This window comes from Bubalus kerabau, chromosome 3 (assembly GCF_029407905.1).
Source record: "Bubalus kerabau isolate K-KA32 ecotype Philippines breed swamp buffalo chromosome 3, PCC_UOA_SB_1v2, whole genome shotgun sequence".
NCBI lineage: Eukaryota > Metazoa > Chordata > Mammalia > Artiodactyla > Bovidae > Bubalus > Bubalus kerabau.
Genome location: NC_073626.1, coordinates 140536173 through 140561172, shown reverse-complemented (window position 1 = coordinate 140561172; position 25000 = coordinate 140536173). Strand labels below are relative to the sequence as shown.

The following is a 25000-nucleotide window of genomic DNA, read 5'->3' as shown; positions in this document are numbered from 1 at the left end:
AAGCTTTTCAAAATAAAAGCAATGTTTTAAATAAATAAATTTTCATAACCATAGAACATTTAGTTCTGTTGGAGGTAACAAACATATTATACTCAAGTACTTTATGAAGATATTAGGATAAAAATTATCTGGATGCAATTATAAATGTACCCGAATTAGTCATTTGCTTTTTTGGCGTGTTTGTTTTTCTGCATGTGTTAAAATTATATAATAGATTTTTGTAATCAGTTAGTCCTTAAATCATCACAATGTTATCTGATGCACAGAATTTATATCATCTCAAGATGATGATATGATATTGTTTGGATGATGTCTTTAAATTTAGTACTATAAATTAAATGCAATGAAAGCCAAGACCTCCTCTCTGCCCATGTTTGTTAGAGAAAATGAGCTCTAGATCCCCAGTTTGGAAGAATGAGACATTCTTACAAATCTCAACCTTGAAATTTCATAACTGAATATTGTTGTCACATCAAAATTCTAATCTCAACAGAGTTTTCACTGTGTTTCAGAGTGGGTGGGTATAAATTCACTTATGATCAGCTTTCCCAATGAAATCACATCTGTTTAGTAAACTACAAAAAGCTTTCTAAAAATTGCTTTTATTTAATAAATATTTTAAAGAGTTCACTAACTGATCCTCCAGAAATTCTGATCAACTGTTTAGCTTTCATTCACTTTTATTTCTACTGTGATTCTTAGGAATGTGTCTAATCTATATTTAATCTATTAAAATATCTATGCATTGGTAACTTTGGCTTCCTTCCACAATAAGCTATGTTAAGATCTCTAAATTAAATGACAAAGGTAGAGAAATAAAATTAAGCACAGCAACAGGTTATAGTAAGTGCTCTTTAGAATTTCAGATTAACAAATTTGTCCCAAAATGATAAGTAATAACTTACCAAATGAATAATGCAACACAGAATAGATTTTAACAGAATCTCAACCTCTCTCTCCCCTTCCCACCTATCTCTCTCAATCATTCTTTTTTGCTCTCTACCTCTCTATCTCTGTCTCTCACTCTCTCACACACACACACATACACACACTTCCACCCACATCCATACATGAGTGTGTACACATATCTCAGAATTTTAAAACACTGCTACTAGAGGTTTTAACTTAGATAAATTAACTACCTTAAAATACTGACGCTGTGAAAATATCTGTTTATGTCCAATATCCCATAGAGGGCATCTTCTTGTGAACTTCTAAAAATCTTATTAAAGAAAGCAAATCAGAAGGGAAAACCAGAGTCCTTGGCAGGCAGGCTAGGTGAAGGCATTGCTGCGGCTCGGGGTCACAGCCTCCCATTGTCCTCACAGCTCTCCTTCTCCTCTATGGCCTCCAGGCTGCGCTTACTCTTCACCTCAGCACCACTGCTGGGAGCTTTACTGAGGCCGCAAGACAAGCACGCCAGCTGGATCTGCTTCATGTTTTCTATGGCTTCATTCTTGGCGTTCTTCAACAGGTCTCCCTGGCCCTACAAACAAGCAGAAATAAACATCAAAGAAAAAAGTTACGGGCCAGGAAGATCCTAAGTGACATCATTCTATATGCTTCCTGCTATTGCTCAGCGAGGAAACAGACTTGGACTTGAGAGCCCACTTTTGCCAGGTTTAGGCCGCATTTTTTTCTTGCATTATTGAGGGTCTTTGTAATTTAACTCAAGGACCTCAACCTGAGCTTTCACCATTGGTTCTGTGATTGCCGGCAGCCCCCTTGAGATTCCTGTGGGAGGAAACACCCTCCTCTGAATGTATCGAGGACACTCAGCCCTTCCATCACCAGGGTTTGAGACTTTGCACATTGCTACAACTCCTGTCCCACCCAGCCCAGCATTCCTAAGCTTGGGAGAAAACAAGGAAAGAAGCTCTTCCTCAAAAAACCAAAAATTAAATCAGCTCCTTGGTGTACAAGGTCTTATTAAGCAAAATATCTTCCATAAAGTAAATCACACACCCTTATGCTTGGTGAGCTGCTGTTTTGTTTTGTTTGTTTGTTTTTAATACACTGCATCATCACTGCAGTTTGCAGTCTGATAAGTTCCAGGTTACCCACATTCCTTCTATCTCTTCCATTATCCTCAAAACAATGTTCCCATCTCGTTGATGGAGGAGAGGCTCTGGAGGCTTAGTGTGTCAATCAAAACAAAAAAGCAAACAAGGATCACAGAATATCATCCATTGTCAGTTATATCAGAGCCTGAGTGATCTTTTTCCATTATCTTTTTTCTTATTTTAGTTCATTGTTGTGATGATCAAGAATGTATGCTGACACTGGCCCAGGGGGCGGAAGAAGTAAGTATGGGGAAGCCAGAACATGTCTCCACAGGGTACAGACAAAAGAGGAAGCAGTTCTGTCTCCTAGCTTCATTCTCACGACAATGCATGAGAGTATGACCTTGAAACTGGAGGTTACACGAGCTGCTGGAGAGTTTCTGTATAAAGCAGAGACTCCAAGAAAAGATAAGTCATCTATTTTATGCATGATATGCTGTTTGCTCTCTTTAATTTGATGAAGGCTTTCACCTCAGGGTATATGAGAAAGCTTGTATTAAAATGCTTTGGAATATTTCCTCAAAATCTGTAGAAGCACTTGCCAGTTCCATCTTATGTCATAATAGCTCAGTCCTTCAAACAACACTTTTAAACACAGGATGAGTAAGGCTTTGTCTAATATTTTTGTTATGGTGTGCCTGTGTGCTAAGTAAATTCAGTCATGTCTGACTTTGTGTGACCCAATGGACTGTAGACTGCCAGGCTCCTCTGTCCATGGGATTCTCCAGGCAAGAATATGGAGTGGGTTGTCATACCCTCCTCCAGGGGATCTTTCCATCCCAGGGATCAAACCTGCATCTCTTATGTCTCCTGCATTGGCAGGCAGGTTCTTTACCACTAGCACCACCTGGGAAGCCTACCGTATTTCACACACCACACTTAGAATTTAGACGAAGACTAGACTAGAGACTGAACACTCTAGGATATAGAGGGACCTTCAAAGGGAAAAATATGCACTACACCAACAGAACTTGGGGAGTATAGACAATAATAAGCTCCCTTTGAAAGTTAAAAAGAAGGTCATATCCACCTTGAAAATGCAGTCCTTAAGCAATAATAATAATATAACATACAAAGTGATTGCTCTCTGTGGTCATCCTTCTTCATGCTTTATATATGTTCATTATTCAATTGTCACAACATCCCCACAAAATAGGCATTTTTCTTATTTTAAGTTTAGAGTAAAAAAACAAATAGAGGCCCAGAATGGTTCTCATTCCCAGAGTCACACAGCTGCTAAGTGGTAGAGCTGGGGTTGAAATAAAGTCTTGCAGTTGACTCCAGAGTCTGTAGTCTTAATCACAGCATGATATGACATCTCTTCAAGGCAAGTTGTGCACTCTACAAAGCACATTAAAGCCTCCCAGTCATCGTTACCCTTGGAAACAAGACAGATAAAAAGACAATCATTGCCCAGGTGGCACAGAACTTAGAGATGGGATCTACAGTCAGGAAGATAAGATGCACCAAGATATGTTGGCAGGGACAAAAGTCAGAGGATCTTCGTTGTGCTTTTAGCTCCAACAATTTCTCCATGTACCATTCTATCTCTTGTAAAAATGATGAAAACATTCTTCTGCCTTCCTCATACTTTTAAAGATTAAAGAAAATATGTTGAAAAGCTGTTTGTGATTTAAATAATCACAAGTAAATATGCTATTAGGCGATATGAAAAGCAATTGACATAGTCAACTACTAAATAGTGGGAAATGGCAACCCACTCCAGTATTCTTGCCTGGAGAATCCCACAGACTGTAGCCTGTCAGGCTCTTCTGTCCATGGGGTCGCAAGAGTTGGACATGACTTAGTGACTAAACCACCACCACCACTACTAAATAAATGTCTTGATGTGTGCACATTTTAATATAAATTTTACCAACTTGTTTAAAATGCATCCATAAGGGTTTGTTTTTACTGAGATATGTATACTGCTACTGCTTTTACAAATGCAAACATCCCTTTAAAAAAACAAACTGTATTAACAAACAGATTATACCCACACTCATTTTCAGAGTATTAGTTTTAAGTGCTCCCTTTGCTCTTGGTGTTGAAATTTTCATCAAGCATTTTTAAAGCATGACAAAAGCTAAGCTGGCATCTTTCCTAATTGCAAGAGAGCAGTGAAATACACAAAAATATCAAGCTTGATACTACTAATGCATGATGCTCTCATGTCTCTTTTCTGGCAGCAGGTTATGAAACACATCTAATTAATCAGCCAGAATGTCATCTCATCGGTTCTGAGAAGCGTCATCCAGGCCTAAAAGCCGGACTGTGCCAGTTCTGGTAAACAGAAGTCACTCTCTCTAGAAAACAAAGGCCAGTTGGAGAAGACAGCTTGTGCCAGTACACAAAAACACAAGGACATCATCTCTGGATAACTAAGAGACAACACGTCCTGGGTACATGATATAGGCAGGTAAAAAATGTTAAAAGAAAAATTAATCTATTAACTAATAGAACAAGAAAAATTGAAAGACTACATTATTAAGATTTACATTTAAATACTGATGTAAAAATGCTGTTTTCAATTTTTTAAAGAAGAAAGCAGAGAGGTCATCTTTCTGTTCTGTGACTAAACTCCTTGAGTCCTCTTGATTAAATAAGCAGAAGCAGAAAAGACTCATTCTAGGCAAAACTGTGCAGAGGGTGACGTTTATTGTTAACAACCCCCATCTTGTCATTCCTTTTCAGGGCTGACTTCTTCCCACTATATGTGCAGTGATTTCTATTGACCAACTAGCACCCTTTCTCTATTCCATCACACTTCCTCTCAAACTCCCTAACTAGGCAGCTTAGACCATATCTCTTCCCTTGAAATAGCTCTGTCCTGTGTATCATTTCCCACAAGATATATTAGGTATTTAGATCACTTAGCTAAGCCAATTAAAGATACTAGTGTGTAGTATTCATTTAAGGAGTATTATAACTGGGCATTTCTAAAGAGTATACTTAGAAATTCTCCTCCAACAGAGGTCTTGGGAGAAAGGCAGAAAGGAGAGAAGCCCAAGAGAATTCATTTTACTTGGTGGTATATGAAGCGTAACATCTCTTGGGAAAATAAATCTGAGATTGTAATGGCCTGGAATGAACAATTAATGGACAATCTGACCAGTGAATACTCAACTTGAAAGAAATGTCAAGCTGTTGCCAACATTTCAATATATGAGTGATCTCAAGGGAATGTTTAGCATCTCTCCTCTAGTACTAGGGACACTTCAGGGGAAAACATGAGGACTGCTTCAATCTGAAGAAAAGTAAAAGTAATAAAGGGCATCTCAGGCAGACTGATGCTGATGACTGATGCTGAGACAAGAGGACTATCAAAAGCCCCAACAATGACCTCCACGGTTATTTGGCTTCCAAATGTCAGAGTCCATGGAAATCCCAACACACTTAAAGAGTAACACTTAGAATCATAGAAAACCATAAATCACTACAGAAATTTGAATCTAAAAATTAGTAATGATTAATGAGTTTTTTTAAAAAAAGATACATTAAGCATTCATAACCAAATCTTTCCAATATCATTAAATTGCAGTTAAAATACATTATCTAGAAATCAAGAAATATGTGATGCATTTAGATTGCAAATGGGACTGATATACTACCATGCCACCACAATTTTTATTACTACTAAAATTATTACTGACAATAAAAAGCAGAAATATACACACAGATGTAGAGAACAAATGTATGGACACCAAGGGGGGAAAAAGAAGATGGGATGAATTGGCAGATTGGGAATGATTATATATTACTATGGGCTTCCCAGGTGGTGATAGTGGTAAAGAACCCACCTGTCAATGCCAGAGCTGTAAGTAAGAGACCAGGCTTCGATTCCTGGGTTTGGAAGATCCTCTGGAGGAGGGCATGACAATCCAGTCCAGTATTCATGCCTGGAGAATCCCAGGGACAGAGGAGCCTGGCAGGCTACGGTTCATAGTGTCACAAAGAGTCAGACACAACTGAAGCAACTTAGCATAAGAGAGATAACTAATGAGAACCTACTGTGTAGCATGGGGGGTGGGCGGAGGGGAAGAAGGCACACTCTATTTGTAGGACACATATTAAGCTAACCTTAAAAATGCATTCCAATATACATTAGATGAAAATACTGTTTGATTCCACTTACACGAGGTACCTAGAATAGACAAATTCATAGAGTCAGAAAGTACATTGGTAGATGTCAGGGCCCAGGAGGTAGGGTGAGTGGGGAGGGGGATGGGGAGTTAGTGTTTAATGGGGACAGAGTTTCAGTTTAGGGAAGTGAAAAATTCGGGAGATGGATGATGGTGAGAGGTGCAAAATAATGTGAATGTACTTAAAGCTGCTGAACTGTACAGTTAAATATGGTTAAAATAGTATGTTTTATATTATGTGACATTTACCACAATAAAAAAAATTTAAAAACTTTAAAATGCTATTGCGATACTAAACAGAAGCTAATACTTATTGAGCACAATATACTAAACATAAACCAATTTGTACCCATTATCTCAAAACCATAAAAGAGGCTAGAATTCTAAATGCAAGTCAGCTATTAGCTATATAACAATACATTTTATCATCTACCAAAAGACGTTTAGAATTTGTGTTATTCCTGTTCATACTAAGAAAGGCAGTTTCCCTCCAGTGTTTGAAAACAGTCTAAAATAGTTTTGGCTACATTCTGGCAGAGTAACTTACAAAAGACATCCATGGTCTTTAATATCCATTTTTCCCATGAACTGCACAATTCCTTGTGATATCAGTGCATGAAAGAGCAGTCGAACATTATAACTAGTGTCTTTGTCATGTGTGAAGGAAATGTCTGGGTTGTCTCAGAGTACACCACAAATATTTAAAGCAGTTAATCAAGACTCTGGGAATAGAGAGGCCCTCACGTATTCACAACGACACCCATAAACAAATGCAACACTGTCGCCAGGCAGGCTTGTGTGGCTATTCGTCATCACACACTCAATGGCAGACAGATTCCCCTGAAATTCTACCCACCCACAGCTAGAGTCACCCCTGGATAATACTGCAGCAAAAATCGGCCACAGACAGTATGATGGTGTTAGTACCTCTTTATTTATTCCAGCTCCATTTGCTGGACATGACCATATTGTAGAGGGCTGTGCACAGTTAATAACTGTTCAAAAAGCATGCTTTTGAGGAATCTCTGTATCATCTAAAAGGTGTAAGTGTTTTGCTCTAAAGAGATACACACAACCATTACAGTGTCCTTTATTTGAGAAATCAAAATAGCAAATCAAAAATGTGTTGGTGTCAAAACAGACATATTTCTCTTGATGTTACATTACTGAAATATTGGGTAAAACTGTGCAAAGACAGCCTGGGATTCTTGCTCTCCAGAATGAAAGCCTAGTTATGTATAGAATGTATACAACATGTTAGCAAGAGTAACAGGCACAGAGATGTAGCCATGGGGAAATTACGTACAAAATACCTCGACTGCACAAAAATAGAAGTTCTCATTGCAGAAAGTTATCAATACTCAGATTTATTATTTTTCAAGACCTTGTCAACCAAGAGGCATTATACTTGCCTCTTAAGAATGGGAATTTTTACCCTATGAACATTCAAGAAATATAGATGAGTAGTTGAAGAGTAGTTCTGGTCTAAGAGTATTGACTTAATGGAACTTTTTGTGTTATTCTTCTCCTGAAACTCTGAACTTAAAAAAAAAAGAAAAAACACTGCTTTTCAAATCTTTATCACATAAAGCATTAAACTATTTCCTTTTTATAGGAAGAAAAAAGTGAACTACACTGGACATGTTTACCTGAGCCATTAGATTTTATAATTTTTATACAGTTCAGTTTTTTAAATTATCCTTATGACACATTTTAGTATTTGTCAGAACTCCAATTAATCAAATATCTCTGAAGATTATGGAAACAGAACCTAAGTAAGTATTTTTAGTATCTGAGAACTTAGATCTGAAAGAAGAATAATTTACAAAATGTAGAAGATATTTCAAAAAAAATTTTAGAATAATTCAATGCCACAAAACATTAAAGAATAAAACAGAAAGACTTGTTTAATAACAACCATACAAAAGGTTCTAAAAAATATGAAGTCATACTCTATTAATATTCAACATAATAAAAATTATGTTTGAAAGTTAAATTTGATGACATATCTTTTAAGACCTGGTAAATAAGATTTTCTTTTTCCACACGTCTTTCTCAAATAACAACCTTTGTATTAACCATGTTTTTTTTAATTAGTTTTCAATATAGAGTAGACAACTATTGTGTCATTGTGTGAGTATGCATATATATATAGAGAGAGAGAGAGAGTACTGGGCTTCCCTGGCGGCTCAGGCAGTAAAGAATCTGTTTGTGGTGCAAAAGACCTGGGTTTGAGCCTTGGGTCAGGAAGATCCCCTAGAGAAAGGAATGGCTTACTCACTCCAGTATTCTTGCCTGGAGAATTCCATGGATGGAGGAGCCTGGTAGGCTCCATGGGGTCACAAAGAGTCAGACACAACTGAGTTGACTAATACACTTAAACATATACAGTCCTATATGTAAATGAAGTAGTTTAACATTATTTAAATACTACTCCCTAATAATAACATAATTGCATCACTTTAACACAATGAAATATAAAAATTATATGATCATTTCAACAGATGCCTAAAAATCATTTGACAAAATTCTACATCATTTCATGACAAAACTCTCAATAAATTGAGTATATATGGAATGTACTTCAATATACAAAAGGACATATGTGACAAGCCCACAGGTAACACCATCAGTTCAGTTCAGTTCAGTCGCTCAATCATGTCCGACTCTTTGTGACCCCATGGACTGCAGCACACCAGGCTTCCCTGTCCATCACCAACTCCCGGAACTTGCTCAAACTCATGTCCATCCAGTCGATGATGCCATCCAACCATCTTATCCTCTGTTGTCCCTTTCTCCTGCCTTCAATCTTTCCCAGCATCAGGGTCTTTTCCAATGAGTCAGTTCTTCACATCAGGTGACCAAAGTATTGGAGCTTCAGCTTCAGCATCAGTCCTTCCAATGAATATTCAGGGCTGATTTCCTTTAGGATTGATTGATAGGATCTCCTTGCAGTCCAAGGGACTCTCAAGAGTGTTCTTCAACACTACAGTTCAAAAGCATCAATTCTTTGGCACTCAGCTTTCTTTATGGTCCAACTCTCACATCCATACCTGACTACTGGAAAAACCATAGCTTTGACTAGACAGACCTTTGTCAGCAAAGTAGTGTCTCTGCTTTTTAATATGCTGTCTAGGTTGGTCATAGCTTTTCTTCCAAGGAACAAGTGTCTTTTAATTTCATGGCTACTATCACCTTCTGCAGTAATTTTGGAGCCCAAGAAAATAAAGTCTGTCACTGATTCCCCATCTACTTGCCATGAAGTGATGGGACCAGATGCCATGATCTTAGTTTTTTGAATGTTGAGTTTTAAGCCAGCTTTTTCACTCTCCTCTTTCACTTTCATCAAGAGGCTTTTCAGTTCCTCTTCGCTTTCTGCCATAAGCGTGGTGTCATCTGTATATCTAGGTTATTGATATTTCTCCCTGAAATCTTGGTTCCAGTTTGTGCTACATTCAGCCCAGCATTTTGCATGATGCACTCTGCATATAAGTTAAATAAGCAGAGTGACAGTATACAATCTTGACATAATCCTTTCCCATTTTGGAACCAGTCCATTGTTCCATGTCTGGTTCTAACTGTCAATAGTAAAAGGTTGAAAGCTTTTCTTCTAAGATCAGGAACAAGACAAGAGTGCCCACTCTCACTATTTCTATTCAGCATAATATTGGAAGACTTAACCAGAACAATTAGGCAAGAAAAAGGAATAAAAGATATCCAGATTGGAAAGGAAGAAGTAAAATGATGACCTGATGTTTTATATAGAAACTCCTAAAGACTCCATAAAAATACTGTTAGAACTGATTAGTGAATTCAGTAAAGGTGCAGGATACAAAATCAACATAAAAATATAATCAGTTGTATTTCTATACACCTACAACAAACTATCAGAAAGCAAAAGAAATAAAATAATTCCATTTACAATAGCATCAAAAATAATAAAATACTTAGGAATAAAATTAACATAGGAGGTGAAAGATCTGTACACTGAAAACTAAAGGCACTGATAAAAGAAACTGAAGATAATACAAATAAATGGGAAGCTATCCCATGATCATGGATCAGAATTACAATTATTAAGATGGTCATATTACCCAAAACCATCCATAGATTCAATGTGATCCCTACCAAAATTCCAGTGGCATTTTTCACAAGAAGAGAAAAATAACACAAAAATTCATACAGAACAAAAAAGATCCGAAATAACCAAAGCAATCCTGAGAGAGAACAAAGTTGGAGGCATCATACATCTGATTTCAAACTCTGTTACAAAGCTAATCAAAACAGTATGGTTCTGTCATAAAAAGACACATAGACCAACGGAACGAAACTGAGAGTCTAGAAATAAAAGACTCTGCTTGTCTGCTTAGTCGCTCAGTTGTGTCTGACTCTTTGTGACCCCATGGACTGAAATCCACCAAGAGCCTCTGTCCATGGGAATTCTCCAGGCAAGAATACTGGAGTGGGTTGCCATGCCCTCCTCCAAATAAAAGACTAATAATATATTACTGTTGTTCAGTTGCTCAGTCATGTCCAACTCTTTTTTGCGACTCCATAGACCCAGGTTTCCCACAGTGCAGGCAGATTCTTTACCAGCTGAGCCACAGGAAAGCCTAAGAATACTGGAGTGGGTAGCCTATCCCTTCTCCAGAGGATATTCCCAACCCAGGAATTGAACCGGGGTCTCCGGCATTGCAGGCGGATTCTTTACCAACTGAGCTATACACACCGCCCAAAATAAGAATGGTCATTTAAAATAAAATAATTTGTATTTCAACATGTAAACACCCAAGCAGGCATTCAGGAAACCATAATGAGGTAGATAGATACTTTTACTTACTTAATATGATTCATTAATATTTAAAAGAGAGATAACAGGACCAGATGCCTTTCTACACACATAAAATACAGGAAATGACAATGCTGATGTACCACATAGATACCAGTATATAAACAAATAATGGCAACAGACCAGACTTGCTTACATATAATAAAAGAAGGAAGGAAATAATCTTAATTAAGATAGGGATAATATGTCAAGACAAGTACAGAATCTCACCATAGAGAAAAATGTGATAATCCCACAAGTTAAGAAGTAAATAATGTTCCATACAGCTCATCGCTGAGAAGGCAATGGCAACTCACTCCAGCATCTAGCCTGGAAAATCCCATGGACGGAGGAGCCTGGTGGGCTGCAGTCCATGGGGTCGCAGAGAGTTGGACACGACTGAGCGACTTCACTTTCACTTTTCACTTTCATGCACTGGAGAAGGAAATGGCAGCCCACTCCAGTGTTCTTGCCTGGAGAATCCCAGGGACAGGGGAGCCTGGTGGGCTGCCGTCTATAGGGTCGCACAGAGTCGGACACGACTGAAGCGACTTAGCAGCAGCCGCAGCAGCACATCTCATCAAATTTGCCAAATCTTCAAAAGAACCTCAAAGGACATTTTCCTTGTGGTTGATAATATCAGCTTCTACTTCACAGGATACTGTGGAAGGCTTATCATGGATTATCAATAATAACAAAGTATCAAATCAAAACCAATATCTCACTTCAGGTTGTTCCAATATTACAATTATAGAAATTATACAATCAGGTAGACAGAATGCCCAGAGTGAATACGTTATTCAGTAATTTGGAAACAATATCTTTATTCATTTCGGCTTACCTCTCAGTAACTCCTTCTCAGGTACTGGGCCTTTCACATAACTTCTTGTTAAACAATCATTTACAAAAGTCCTCTGATTTGTATTTTAGAATGTGCAGTCAGGCAAGACTCTAGAAAGTCCTGAAGGACATGGAGCAATTCTTCATTGTTTTGCACCATCCTGCACAGTGTAGGAAAGCCAACATTCCTGGCCTCTCCCACTAAATGGCAGGAGAATCCCCCTCCCTCCGGAAGTCACCTCTACAATGTTCCTAAACACCCTCTAGGGGGCAGTACTGTGCCTATTAAGAACCATCAGGCTAGAATCTGGGGATACCGTGTTGAGCACAGATGACCCCCGGCCACATAAATCTTTAGTAAGGGATATAGGCATAAACCAAAAAGTCACAAAAACAAATTTATGCCTAATTGCAAGTTGAGCTACGTGCTTAAAGGAACGGGATGCTGCAGGAACAGGTAGTCTAGGGTATTAGCCAAGGCTTCCCTGTGAAAGCGACAACTGAACAACAGCTTGAAATATGGAGCGGCATCTTCATTTCTTTCCTGGCATCTTACAATCAGTGAAATACGATGTGAGGGTCTTTTGATGATCACCTTGAATCTTTAATCCTCCTACAGTCTTACAGATACAGATAGCATGGGAGGTGATTGGTCTAGAAGTATACTGCCTCTATGACACAGCACCAAAATTGTCTGACACATCCCATTTTTCCTTATATTTCATTACTTAGAATTTATTTGTTTCCTTGAAATTTAAACTGGGAAAAAAACATTGAAAGTGGAAAATACTCAATAAAGTTTAATTTAGTTACAGCATCATTTTGTTCCACCAAGTAAGAGCTCTCAGTCAGTATTTAAAATTTTTGAAGAATAGTTATAATGTTTTCATAACTACATAGATGAAGAAATGGACTCAAGATAGCTAAATAAATATATTTCCCAGGTTCGCACAAAAACAAGCATGAGGGAAATAACTAATAATGTCTGCTTCCCAGAACAACAGATGGTTTTTCTTCACTGCATTATTTTTCTTTGTATTTAGGTACATTACATGCTATGCTGCACATGTCATCTAATAGATTTTAGAAATGTAGAGAAGGAGAAAATAGCTTAAGACTTTTTGATTTAAAAAAGAATAAAAAGTCCTTTGGGAGAACCTTGTGAATGTCTTTAGCATAAATACTACATTGGTGCTCATACTTTGATATCTGACCTTTTCCTTCAACATGGGTACAAAGTTTGGAATAATACAATAATTTTAATCTGAGCCAAATTTTCAGAAATTTGCAATACAGAAGCAATGATAGAAGATTCATGAGTAGGGAAAGTGTGGAGAAGATGATTGGTTTTCATTTTAGAGAACACTGTGCCACCTGTTAGACTCCTTGAACAAAAACCCACCAAGTATTAGCAAGGTCATTTGAGGCCTCAGTTTTCTCATCCATAAAATGACTATGATAATTGTACCCATCTCCAGGGTTAAAAGCAAGATTAAGAGAGATAATACATGTGAATTGTTTAGAACAATGCCTGGCATACATGGTAAACTCTACAGGTTGTTAGCTATTACTATTAGTCTACAAACTGAAAATTTAAAGCTTTCAGTAAATGCAATGTTTCACTATCCGTACCATTATAAACATCTATAGATGTTATAGATGTCTACTGTATTTACCTTCTAAAATGTAAGGAAACATAAAGTAATTTGAAGCTTAAAAAAAGCAAGTTGGTAAAGTCAGGGGGAATAAACCATTATTGAGAATAAAATTCAGGATTGATCACCCTTAGCCCCATGAAAAATCTCATAATGTTTAAAATAAAAAGAGTAACAATTGCATTCATGTGGGAACTTACCTTGGAGAATCCTAGACCCTATAATCCTCCCTCCTATGAAAGTTTATTTTTTGTAGTTTAGAAGTTACAACATTGTTCAGTGTAAAATGTGGAAGCGCTGCTCACTACTGAGATTAAAAAAACAGCTGTTTCATTTAAGCCAGATGAGAAATTTAAAATGAACTGAAATCATCTGTCACCAAAAAAAAATTAATGACAAGCATTATCTTTTGTGACAGACCTGTTATATTTCTGAAGATACCAGAAGATAGATTTCTGCAAGGGTACTCTGTTTAAGAAGCCATCTGTCTGCTTTGGGCAAATGACTGTGAGCCTAATCCACTTACAGAAAATGTCAACAAAATTGCTTCAACACCACCGAGCTGAATAATAGAAAACCCCAAGCTAAACCTTAAAAGTACGATTCCACTGCAGAAAGCTTTATGAATTTATGTTTGTGCGGTGATACTGATATCCTGAGAATTCTCTTGCAGGCATTTTGACAAAGAACCATTCAATAAAACAATAAGAAGCCACTGCCTGTTGATTTCCCTGCTCTTTGCTTCCCATTATTGTGATCATCTGCCTTTTGTCAACAGCTCTAGTTAGAAAGGACAAAAGAGTAACATCAACCTTTAGCAAGGTGACAAAGGCTATTAATTGTACTTTAAATGAAACTTTAGTAATAGATGGTCATCATCACAAAAAATATATCATAATATCTCAAATTAACTTTCCTTGTATAATGAATGACTATCTTGAGTGCTGCAAGCCAAACACAGCGTGAGCTTCTCTTAATATAAAAACCTCTGTTTTGCCAATTCATGCAATTTTCACTTTATTTTTTTTTAATTTTATTTTATTTTTAAACTTTACATAATTGTATTAGTTTTGCCAAATATCGAAATGAATCCACCACAGGTATACATGTGTTCCCCATCCTGAACCCTCCTCCCTCCTCCCTCCCCATACCATCCCTCTGGGTCGTCCCAGTGCACCAGCCCCAAGCATCCAGTATCGTGCATCGAACCTGGACTGGCAACTCGTTTCATACATGATATTTTACATGTTTCAATGCCATTCTCCCAAATCTTCCCACCCTCTCCCTCTCCCACAGAGTCCATAAGACTGTTCTATACATCAGTGTCTCTTTTGCTGTCTCGTACACAGGGTTATTGTTACCATCTTTCTAAATTCCATATATATGTGTTAGTATACTGTATTGGTGTTTTTCTTTCTGGCTTACTTCACTTTGTATAATAGGCTCCAGTTTCATCCACCTCATTAGAACTGATTCCAATCTATTCTTTTTAATGGCTGAGTAATACTCCATTGTGTATATGTACCACAGCTTTCTTATCCATTCATCTGCTGATGGACATCTAGGTTGCTTCCATGTCCTGGCTATTATAAACAGTGCTGCGATGAACATTGGGGTACATGTGTCTCTTTCCCTTCTGGTTTCCTCAGTGTGTATGCCCAGCAGTGGGATTGCTGGATCATAAGGCAGTTCTATTTCCAGTTTTTTAAGGAATCTCCACACTGTTCTCCATAGTGGCTGTACTAGTTTGCATTCCCACCAACCGTGTAAGAGGTTTCCCTTTTCTCCACACCCTCTCCAGCATTTATTACTTGTAGACTTTTGGATTGCAGCCATTCTGACTGGTGTGAAATGGTACCTCATAGTGGTTTTGATTTGCATTTCTCTGATAATGAGTGATGTTGAGCATCTTTCAATTTTCACTTTAAAAAGATTATCCACAATGGCCTGAAAGATGTAGGATGCCTCAAACCTCAGAACAGACAAAGCCTAGAAAGGTAGTTACTAATATTAGAAGGATATTTTTTAAAATTCATTCTGGAGTTCACTTGGTAACATTTTAGTTTAAGAAATTACTGATAGCATTGCTTAAAGTATTGGCTTTTTTATTCACCCAAAAGATAAATCTCAAAAATGCCAGAATAAGAGTGTAGCTACATTAATAAAAGAGTGAACATCAGATCACAAAATGGTTTCAACTGCTTAGCGGTCACAGTGCTGAGACGTTCAGTAAGCAAGTGGCTTCTTGTGACATCTGGCCCTGCATTGCACCACTCCAGGGGCACCTTTCACACTGTTTGTGTGAACAGCATCCCCTGCAGCCCAATGACAGACGTACTACATCTGGTCTAGACCTGCCCTCTACCAAGGACACTTATTCTTTATTCTCTGCCAAACCATAATGCTTTTACAAAGGCTGAAACTGTCCCCTTTAGGAGTGCATCATGGCGTGGGCCAACTGGCCTATCCAGTGGCTCTATGGGCACCCATTTACATGGGCATGACTCCTAGGTTCGGTGTTGGTTACAGCGGCCAAAGAGATATCAGCAAGACACTGTCAAAAGTCAACCACCTTGTACGCTCCACCCATTTCTTTATTAAATGAATTGGGCTACTTTTTATTAACAGTTAAATCGAGCTGCAGCCAACTCAGCTCCCTCCACAGTGACTGTTTAGAGATTTAGTCATTAATGAGGTATTCACTGTTGATGGCCCAAATCCAGTAGCACATTTGGTTAAAGACCAGATTACTGTTACTCCAAGAAAATGTCAAGACCTGCGTTTGCTCATCTGAGACTTTCTCAAGTTTCAGATCTCAAACTCAAGCCATCCACAATACCAAACTATTAGCAACACATTTTCTTCATGCTTTTTAATGTTTATTTCAAAAATCATGCTACTCGCAAGTTAACATAATAGCATCTAAATTTCTCAGTTGTCCATATTATGTCATGTTGGCGTAATCAACTTATCTATTGCTATCCATCTATCTGTGTATACTTCATCCTGTATACCTCAGTAGGCATGTCATGAAAATAAGGATTCTGTGTAACCACAATACTATCATAGCCCCCAACAAAGCTAGCATTCATTCAGTCATTTAATTTGAAAGCGATGCACTTAAATTTGCTCAAATGTACCAAAACATCTTTTACAGATGTTTAAAAAAATCCAGAATCCATTCAAGTTTCACATTCTTAGTATCTTGAAAATAATGATCCAGCTATGTGAGTTAGAGCAAAAGCATGAGTGACGGGAGAGTGCCTGGGGAAACTTAACAGGCAAGTTCACAGCAATAAGTACCACTTCCTTAAAGACATACATTTATCTCCACAGCTTCACTCCTGTCCACTCCCCAGAATATGCACCACTAAATCATCACATACACTTGTCAAAACATTTCTTCTGAATGTCAAATACCATCACTCTTATATTCTTATTTTTAAATCAACTTTATAAATACAGACGCCTGGAAAAGTTCACTGTACATTCACTAAGCCCATTCAGTTTTATGAATGTCATGCTGTTCTTCCTAGGCAAGCCTCAGATTTCTTCCAAGAATAGATGACTCTGAAAATCAAACTATCAGAAACTTCAATTTCAATATTTCAGTAGCTGGTATATTTTTAGGCCTTAGCTATACAAACCAAAAAATTCTTCCACATTTTTAGAGGAACTTTAAATTATCCCCAAATTAAGGATCCAGAACTCCATTTGACAAGCCTTGCATGACCTTGTCCAAGACCACAGACTCCTTCTAAAAAAACAGCACCAGGCTGACCTTGAGCTGGATGGCTTTGCTCTGTGCTTTAAAACCCATCTCCCAAGAGTAGCATGGAAACATATACACTAACATATGTAAAATAGATAGCCAGTGGCAATTTGCTGTATAACTCAGGGAATTCAAACTGGGGCTCTATGATAACCTAGAGGGGTGTGATGGGGTGGGAGGTGGAAGGGAGGCTTAAGAGGGAGGAGACATATATATACCTATGACTGATCCATGTTGATGTATGGCAGAAACCAACACAATATTGTAATTATCCTTCAATTAAAAATAAATTTAGAAAAAGATTGGAAAAAGAAAAAGCCCACCTCCCAGCCGTGACTGGTTAAACCAAGCATCACACTGGGCCAAGAGTGGCCCATCAACAGGGGATCAGTGACTGATGAACTGGCCTGACTCCAGGCAGCAGTGACAATAATTAGTCAAACCAATTAGATGAACTCTCTCAGAAATTGAGCCAGGAAAACTGGAAAAGCCTTAGCTGTTGTTGTTGTTGTTCATTCAGTCCTTTGCGACCCCAAGGACTGCAGCACACCAGGCATCATCGTCCTTCACCATCAACCCAAAGCTTGCTCAAACTCATGTCCTTTGAGTCAGTGATGCCATCCAACCATCTCGTCCTCTGTCTTCCCCTTCTCTTCCTGCCTTCAGTCTTTCCCAGCATCAGGGTCTTTTCCAATGAGTCGGCTTTTTGCATCAGATGACCAAAGTATTGGAGCTTCAACTTCAGCATCAATCCTTTCAATGAATATTCTGGACTGATTTCCTTTAGGATTGACTGGTTTTGATCTCCTTGCAGTCCAAGGAACTCTCAAGAGTCTTCTCCAACACCACAGTTCAAAAGCATCAATTCTTTGACACTCAGCCTTCTTTATGGTCCAACTCTCACATCCATACATGACTACTGGAAAAACCATAACTTTGACTATACGGACCGTCATTGTATAGTCAAAGGTATGACTTTTGTGAGCCTTAGTTGCTCACAAAAAGAGGTGCTAGAAAATAGAGGAAAGAAGGAGAGAGATCTGAACCTAAGGCCACAGAACTAGAGTGAAAATTCCTAAATTCTTATTCCTAAGAGAGGAAAAGATAACACAATGCCCTAAAGCCTGCTCGCACTGTCATGATCTTCTAGCCACGGTTCGGTGAGGCTGCCCATTCTGTGGCTCCCCTTCTTCCCAGGAGATGAGTTGCCCACATTGTCACAGTCTCACCTGAAAAAGCCTGAATGAGTCCCTGGTTCCCTGTAACTCAAGCCAAAAAAAAAAAAAAAACTACTGAAACAAAGTTAAAAGCACACTTCTGCCCAAGCTAAGGCTTTCTTAAGCTTCTTGTAGAGAAAACCAGAATCGGTCAAAAAGAAAGGACAGGGATTATAGCTGATGCAGTGCTGTGCAGTGCAGTGCAAAGACGAGCAACACGTCATGAATCAGCTGTGTGACCTTGGGAATATCATTCACTCCTGTGAGGGGCCGGTTCCTGCTCTATTAAACATTGAATGGGATGAGATGTTCTCTGAGTTCACCTTATATACCCAGTGTCTATCATTTACTAATTAGGGCTCAATTCAAAATCACTGTGTTAAAATTCATTACCTCATTATTTTAAATAAGACAGACTGTCATCCAGTGGGAAAGAAATAAGGAAGCAATAAAAGTGTTCTGTTAGGGAAAGAACAGAGGACTGTGGAAAACACGTGACAAAGATCCTAACCCTGATGGCAGGGGGCGGGGGGCGGGGGGGTGAAGTCGCCGTATCAGAAAACATCTCCTGAAGACTTAGCACCTTAGCTCACAGAGGGGGCGCGGGTGAAGTGCCCAATGCAAGTGTGTGAACAAAGGCTCCCAGGGGGCAGTAATAACAGCAGAGGGACGGCCTTATAACTGCTCAGCAGGACAGTGTAACTGGTACCTCCAAGGGGAAAGTCCAGTGTGGCTGGGGTAGCGCTCAGAAGAGGAAGGTGATGAGAGGCAAAGCTGGAACGGAGGAGGTCACAAAGAGCTCCACAGGGGAAGGTAAGAAGTTTGCAGGAGGAGCCATGGAAAACCATGGTGGGGCTTTAAGAAGGCAGAATGGCCATGACCAGACCTTTAGAAAGGTCTCCCAGGTTTTGTGTTCTGGAGTAGGACAAGGGTAGATGGGGAAGGAAAGGTTCTTCACTAACCAGAGTGATAAATAATTAAGGCAATAGCTATGGGAATGGAGACCTCTTAGGAGGCTGACCAGTGACGCTTGGTAACTGCTTAGAAGTGGAGGTTTGGGGAAAAGATCAAGGATTACCCCAGGACTTTTATTTGGCTTGCTGAGAGTTGTCATTCACTCATTCAAGTAGGAATAGCAGAGGTGTCGTGGAGGGCAGGCAGGAGACGTGGGTGGAGATGAGCACAGTTTGAGCTGACCTCTCCATGGCTGAGAGACCTCCAGAGTGCAATACCTGATAGGTAGTTGGGAGGGATGGGTGGGGAGTGGCGGTCATCTAAAAGGGTAGGAAGAGACACTTGGACCAAAGATATACACTTTGGATTCAATAGCATAGAGGGGGCAATAGAAACCACTTGCATGGACAGTATGACCCAGAAAGAGAGGATGGAGTGAGAAAGCCTAGCCTAGAACCCTAAGAAACACCAGAATTTAATAGAAGAGTAGAGGAAAGGTAACCTGCAAAAATCCTGAGATGAAAAGCCAGAGATGTAAGAGGAAGGCCAGGAATGTCCAGAGGATATCCCCTAAATCAAGGAAAGCAGTGAGGCAAGAAGGAGGGAGTGATCAGCCCTCAGAATGTTCCCAAGTAGTGAAGGGAGATAAAAGCTGACACACATCCACGAGATCTCGTGACAAGAAGGTGACTGGTGACTCTGGTGAGAACAATTTAATGGAGTGTCAGGGGGAGAAGACAGATTAAAGTTGACTAAGGAGTGCGTGGGAGGTAAGGAAGTGCATACAGCAAGTATAAACAACCTTGTTAAGAAGTTTGGCAGTGTAGGCGAAGAGAGAGATAGGAAGTCAAGTAGCCAGAGGGGAGCTTAAAGTATGTATAGAAGCCATTTTTTATGCATAAACACAGTCAAACTGAACAATGAACTGTGAGAGAACACAGACAAAACGTGAAATGGAATAACTAAAAGCCTCTCCTTCTTGGACTGATTGTTGTTCTCATTTGATTTTCATAGTGTCCTAATAATGTTCCTTGTCCTTATTTCAGAGCCTGTTATTTGTATGAAGTGAAAAAGTTACTCAGCAATTAAACATGTAAAGCATACTAATTTAAATATATCAATAAATCTACCTAAAAACTTAAAAAAGCAGGGATTGCATATGGCCTATGCATTCAACTACTCCTGAAAAATGAAGTGTTCTCACATTGTCCACCAGGTGGCTCCCCTGTTTGGGGCTTAGGTAGGAAGCTTCTGTCTGTCCACAAAGTCTGTTTCAATGGTTAGTAGCGGCCTTCTAACACCATTTGGTTAATTCCTCTGCTTTTTTGTGGATTCGGACCTCAATCATTCTAAGTATGTAAGAGTGACTTCAAATAAGTTCTGAGAACTTACAATATCATAACAGTCTTGGCTCTTCAAAGCAAAAAAATTTTAAAAAGCTATCAGCTTTATCAATTTGGTGAAAGGAGAAAAAACTAATTGTAAAATGTTCAATAAATTTGTTTCACATAACAATAAATAGGTTAAAATATAAATGTCTCTTTCATGTATAAGGCAGTAACTTTATACTTGCTGTTTGGATTTTAACATGCATAACTTAACCTAATATGGTGTAAAGCTCTCAAGTTTAAATAATTTGTTGATAGCTCTAAGACATAAAGATTTTTCCTCTACTTGAAAGGAGTTATTAGCATGATTCAGCATTCAGGACATATTATCATTATGCATTTACGATATGGGTTGAAGGAGATCAAACCAGTCGATCCTAAAGGAAATCAACCCAGAATACTCATTGGAAGGACTGATGCTGAAACTCCAATAGTTTGGCCACCTGATGAGAAGAGCTGACTCATTGGAAAAGACTGATGCTAGGGAAAAAAATGAGGGCAAGAGGAGAAGCGGGCAACAGAGGATGAGATAGTTGGATGGTATCACTGGCTCAATGGACATGAGTTTGAGCAAACTCTGGGAGATAGTGAAGGACAGGGAAGCCTGGCATGCTACAGTTCATGGGGTCACAAAGAGTCGGACAAGACTTAGTGACTGAACAACAACCCCATGGACACTCCTCGTTGCCCTTCTCCCATCCTGCTGTGCCTGAAACACCAACACTAGAAATAACACGGGACAGGGGAGGGCAAATGTTAGTTTTATAACTACCAGTGTACAAAGGGGTTAAGAACACACCACCACACACACACACACACACACACACCATACTAGCTAAAACCAGTTTTCCTCAGTTGCCTATCTTTTTAGGAAACAGTTTATCATTTTTAACTTGTTAATAGTGCAGCATGAATGTTAGCACCTCAGATTTGGAACCCAAATGGAAATGAGAGAAGCACCAAGATAGGGATGGCTCCCTCCACATGGCACCTTGGAAAATCCCCATGACTGTCCCTGGGGACAACACGTTGTGTTACTCCTTCTTTACCCCTCTTTCTTTGTTTTCTGAGTAACTTGAAAAAAATCATAAAGGTTAGCCTCTGAGTAAAATCACCCTCAGGAAGCAGGAACAACCATACGATATTTGGAGAATTGCAGAGGGTTGTTCATGGCTGGAGTACAGGGGAAAGTGAAGATGAATACAAGAAAAATAAAGCAGTGTTATGGTCATTAAGGAAATGACCTACTTAACAAGGCAAAAAAACCTCATCAGAGACAAATTAAAGGAACTGTATATACCTAGTCAGGGCTTTAAAACTTTGTTACCCTGGATACTTGAGAAGCTGCATTCCTCTAAGGAAAATATTTGTTTATTTCATAGAGGCATGTTCATTGTTCTGCTTATGTAAAAATGTATGTCATATCTATTCAGAACAAACACCAACACATTCTAGCCATCTCCTAGCACTATCCCCTGAGCCATTCTTCCTTGTCCTTCAACTTTCCATATTTACATGTTGGAGCAGCCAGGCTGACACCTGCCAGACGATGTTTCAGCACTGAGAGAAATCAATGGGTCCTGGCAGCCGTCTCGGCTCCCTTTAAAGGATGACCTTTAGGAGCGGCAACAGAACCATATCCTCCACCATGACATATTATTTTTTTTAATCCTCAGTTTCAGGTTGCATAGTTTTTAATAAAGTCTTCCCCTAATGTCAACTTCAAGGGTACTGAACCATCACAGCGGATTTCCTTCCTCTTTACCCACATTTCAGTCTCTTCTTTTTCCCCTTGTACTTGGAAAAGTGGAGCTTGGCTGCGGTGAAGTTGACATTAGTTCTCCCGGCTGTGGAGGGTCCAAGCGCTGCTAGATTATTTTAAAGGAATAGTTTCCAACATTTCTCATCTCTATAAACCACAGAAGGTTTATATTATATAGTCAGGTTTTTTTTTAATAAAAAGGAAAAAATATCAAAAGCCTGTAGTTACTGCAGACAAATTGCTCATAAATATAAAAATGAAAACTCTAAGAATGCTAAACCTCAACATTCATAATACTAAAGGAAAAGGAAATCTATCTCTAGTTTAAAACCAAGCCCCATTCCTCATTTTGAAGACCAGACTAACCTGAGATTTGTACCTTGCCCCACAGCCAAAAGTGGGCTATTTTGTTCCAGATAGGTATCTTTTGTCCATATATATGTGAAGAAATAGATACAGATATCTTCTATTCTCTAAGGAATTAACAGTGAGGGACTCTCTTACTTTATTTTTTAATTCTGGTATAACTCTGTAGCCCAGACAATGTTTGCTAAAGTACCTTTCTGCAATGATGGAAATATTCTATATCTCTACTGTCCAATATAACAGTTACAAAGCACATGTGGCTACTGAGCAACTGAAATGTGACTAGTACCATGAAGATGGAATACATAATCTTCTTTAATTTTATTTATTTCCACTTCAATAGATATTTGTGGCTAGTGTTTTTCACACTGGACAAAATGAGCTAAAAGATGATCCCAACCTTCAGCAATACAATGAATTAAGTAAAATTATTTTTCACTCTCTCCAGCCTCTTTCCTGACATAGGACTGGCCACAGTTAAAATTAAATAACCAACTATGGCTTGCACGGGCTTCCCTTGTGGTTCAGCTGGTAAAGAATCTGCTTGCAATATGGGAGATCTGGGTTTGGAAGAACCCCTGGAGAAGGGAAAGGCTACCCACTCCAGTATTCTGGCCTGGAGAATTCCACGGAAACAACTGAGTGACTTTCACTTTCATGGCTTGCACTTTTTAGCATTTGCATCAATGATGAGAATGCACACTTTTTGAGTGCAGTGGCTGCCTCTGTCATGGGCACAGCTGTATCCTCAGCAGGCAGCACAGAGCCTTGCTCAAAGTAAGCCTCCAAAGTATTTCTCAAATGAAGGAATAGATTGGTGCCATTGACTACACATTCATCTCAACTTAGTATTTCCCAGGACTGTTGACATCTACCTCCCACAAAATCTCATTTCCCAACTTTTGAATTCTAGCAAGGAATAATCAGTTCACCCAAAAACTAGCCCATCCTTTCATAACAAATATATTGTCCCCTACCTTTTACTCAGGCCCTTTTTAACAAGAATCTTCTAGAGGATGACCATGATACCAATAGCAATTTCAAGGTCAGGTGGAGTGATAATAGGTGATCAGTTCAGTTCAGGTGCTCAGTCATGTCCAACTCTTTGCTGTCCCATGGACTGCAGCATGCCAGGCTTCCCTGTTCATCACCAACTTCTGGAACTTGCTCAAACTCATGTCCATTGAGTAGGTGATGCAATCCAACCATCTCATCCTCTGTCGGCCCCTTCTCCTCCTGCCTTCAATCTTTCCCAGCATCAGGGTCTTTTCCAGTGAGTCAGTTCTTAACATCAGGTGGCCAAAGTATTGGAGCCTCAGCTTCAGCATCAGTCCTTCCAATGAATATTCAGAACTGATTTCCTTTAGGATTAACTGGTTTGATCTCCTTGCAATCCAAGGGACTCTCAAGAGTGTTCTCCAACACCACAGTTCAAAGGCATCAATTCTTTGGTCCTCAGCTTTCTTTATGGTTCAACTTTCGCATCCATATATGACTACTGGAAAAACCACAGCTTTGACTAGATGGAACTTTGCCGGCAGTAATAGGTATATCAGTGATATGTTAATACCTGTGCTGTGCTTAGTCGCTCAGTTGTGTCCAATTCATGGCAACCCCATGGACTGTAGCTCACCAGGTTCCTCTGTCCATGGGGATTCTCCAGGCAAAAATACTGGAGTAGGTTGCCATGCCCTCCTCCAGGGTATCTTCCCAACCCAGGGATCAAACCCAGGTCTCCCACATTGCAGGCCGATTCTTTACCGTCTGAGCAACCACGGAAGCCCTGTATATACCTATTATCACTCCACCTCTCCAGGGAGGCAGGAGCCAATGGCATACTAACAGATATACTTATATATTTGGTGGGAGACATGAGCCAGTGGAATTCTTCTAATCACCACCAAGAAGACTGTCCTATCTACCCATATCCAGAACAAGTCATGTGACTATACACACCCCCACATCACATTAAAATGCATTCTAAGTAAATTATAGTTTGGGCCAATGATCAAT

General features: G+C 39.1%; 1 protein-coding gene and 1 long non-coding RNA gene across 3 annotated transcripts in view; one reads left to right on the top strand and one right to left on the bottom strand.

Moving 5' to 3' along the window:
* Positions 1 to 838: 838 nt before the first annotated feature.
* Positions 839 to 25000, bottom strand: part of PLCL1 (phospholipase C like 1 (inactive)) — a 364743-nt gene continuing 340581 nt past the window's right edge. For both annotated transcript variants that reach the window (XM_055573032.1, XM_055573031.1), the window contains one exon: positions 839 to 1486. In XM_055573032.1, coding sequence (XP_055429007.1) covers positions 1304 to 1486 — 183 coding nt within the window. In that variant the 3' untranslated portion in view covers positions 839 to 1303. The remainder of the gene's footprint in view (positions 1487 to 25000) is intronic.
* LOC129646602 (uncharacterized) lies at positions 1754 to 4976 on the top strand. Its single transcript, XR_008712055.1, has 3 exons — positions 1754 to 1976; positions 2248 to 2303; positions 4253 to 4976. It is a non-coding gene; the product is annotated as an uncharacterized LOC129646602 (long non-coding RNA).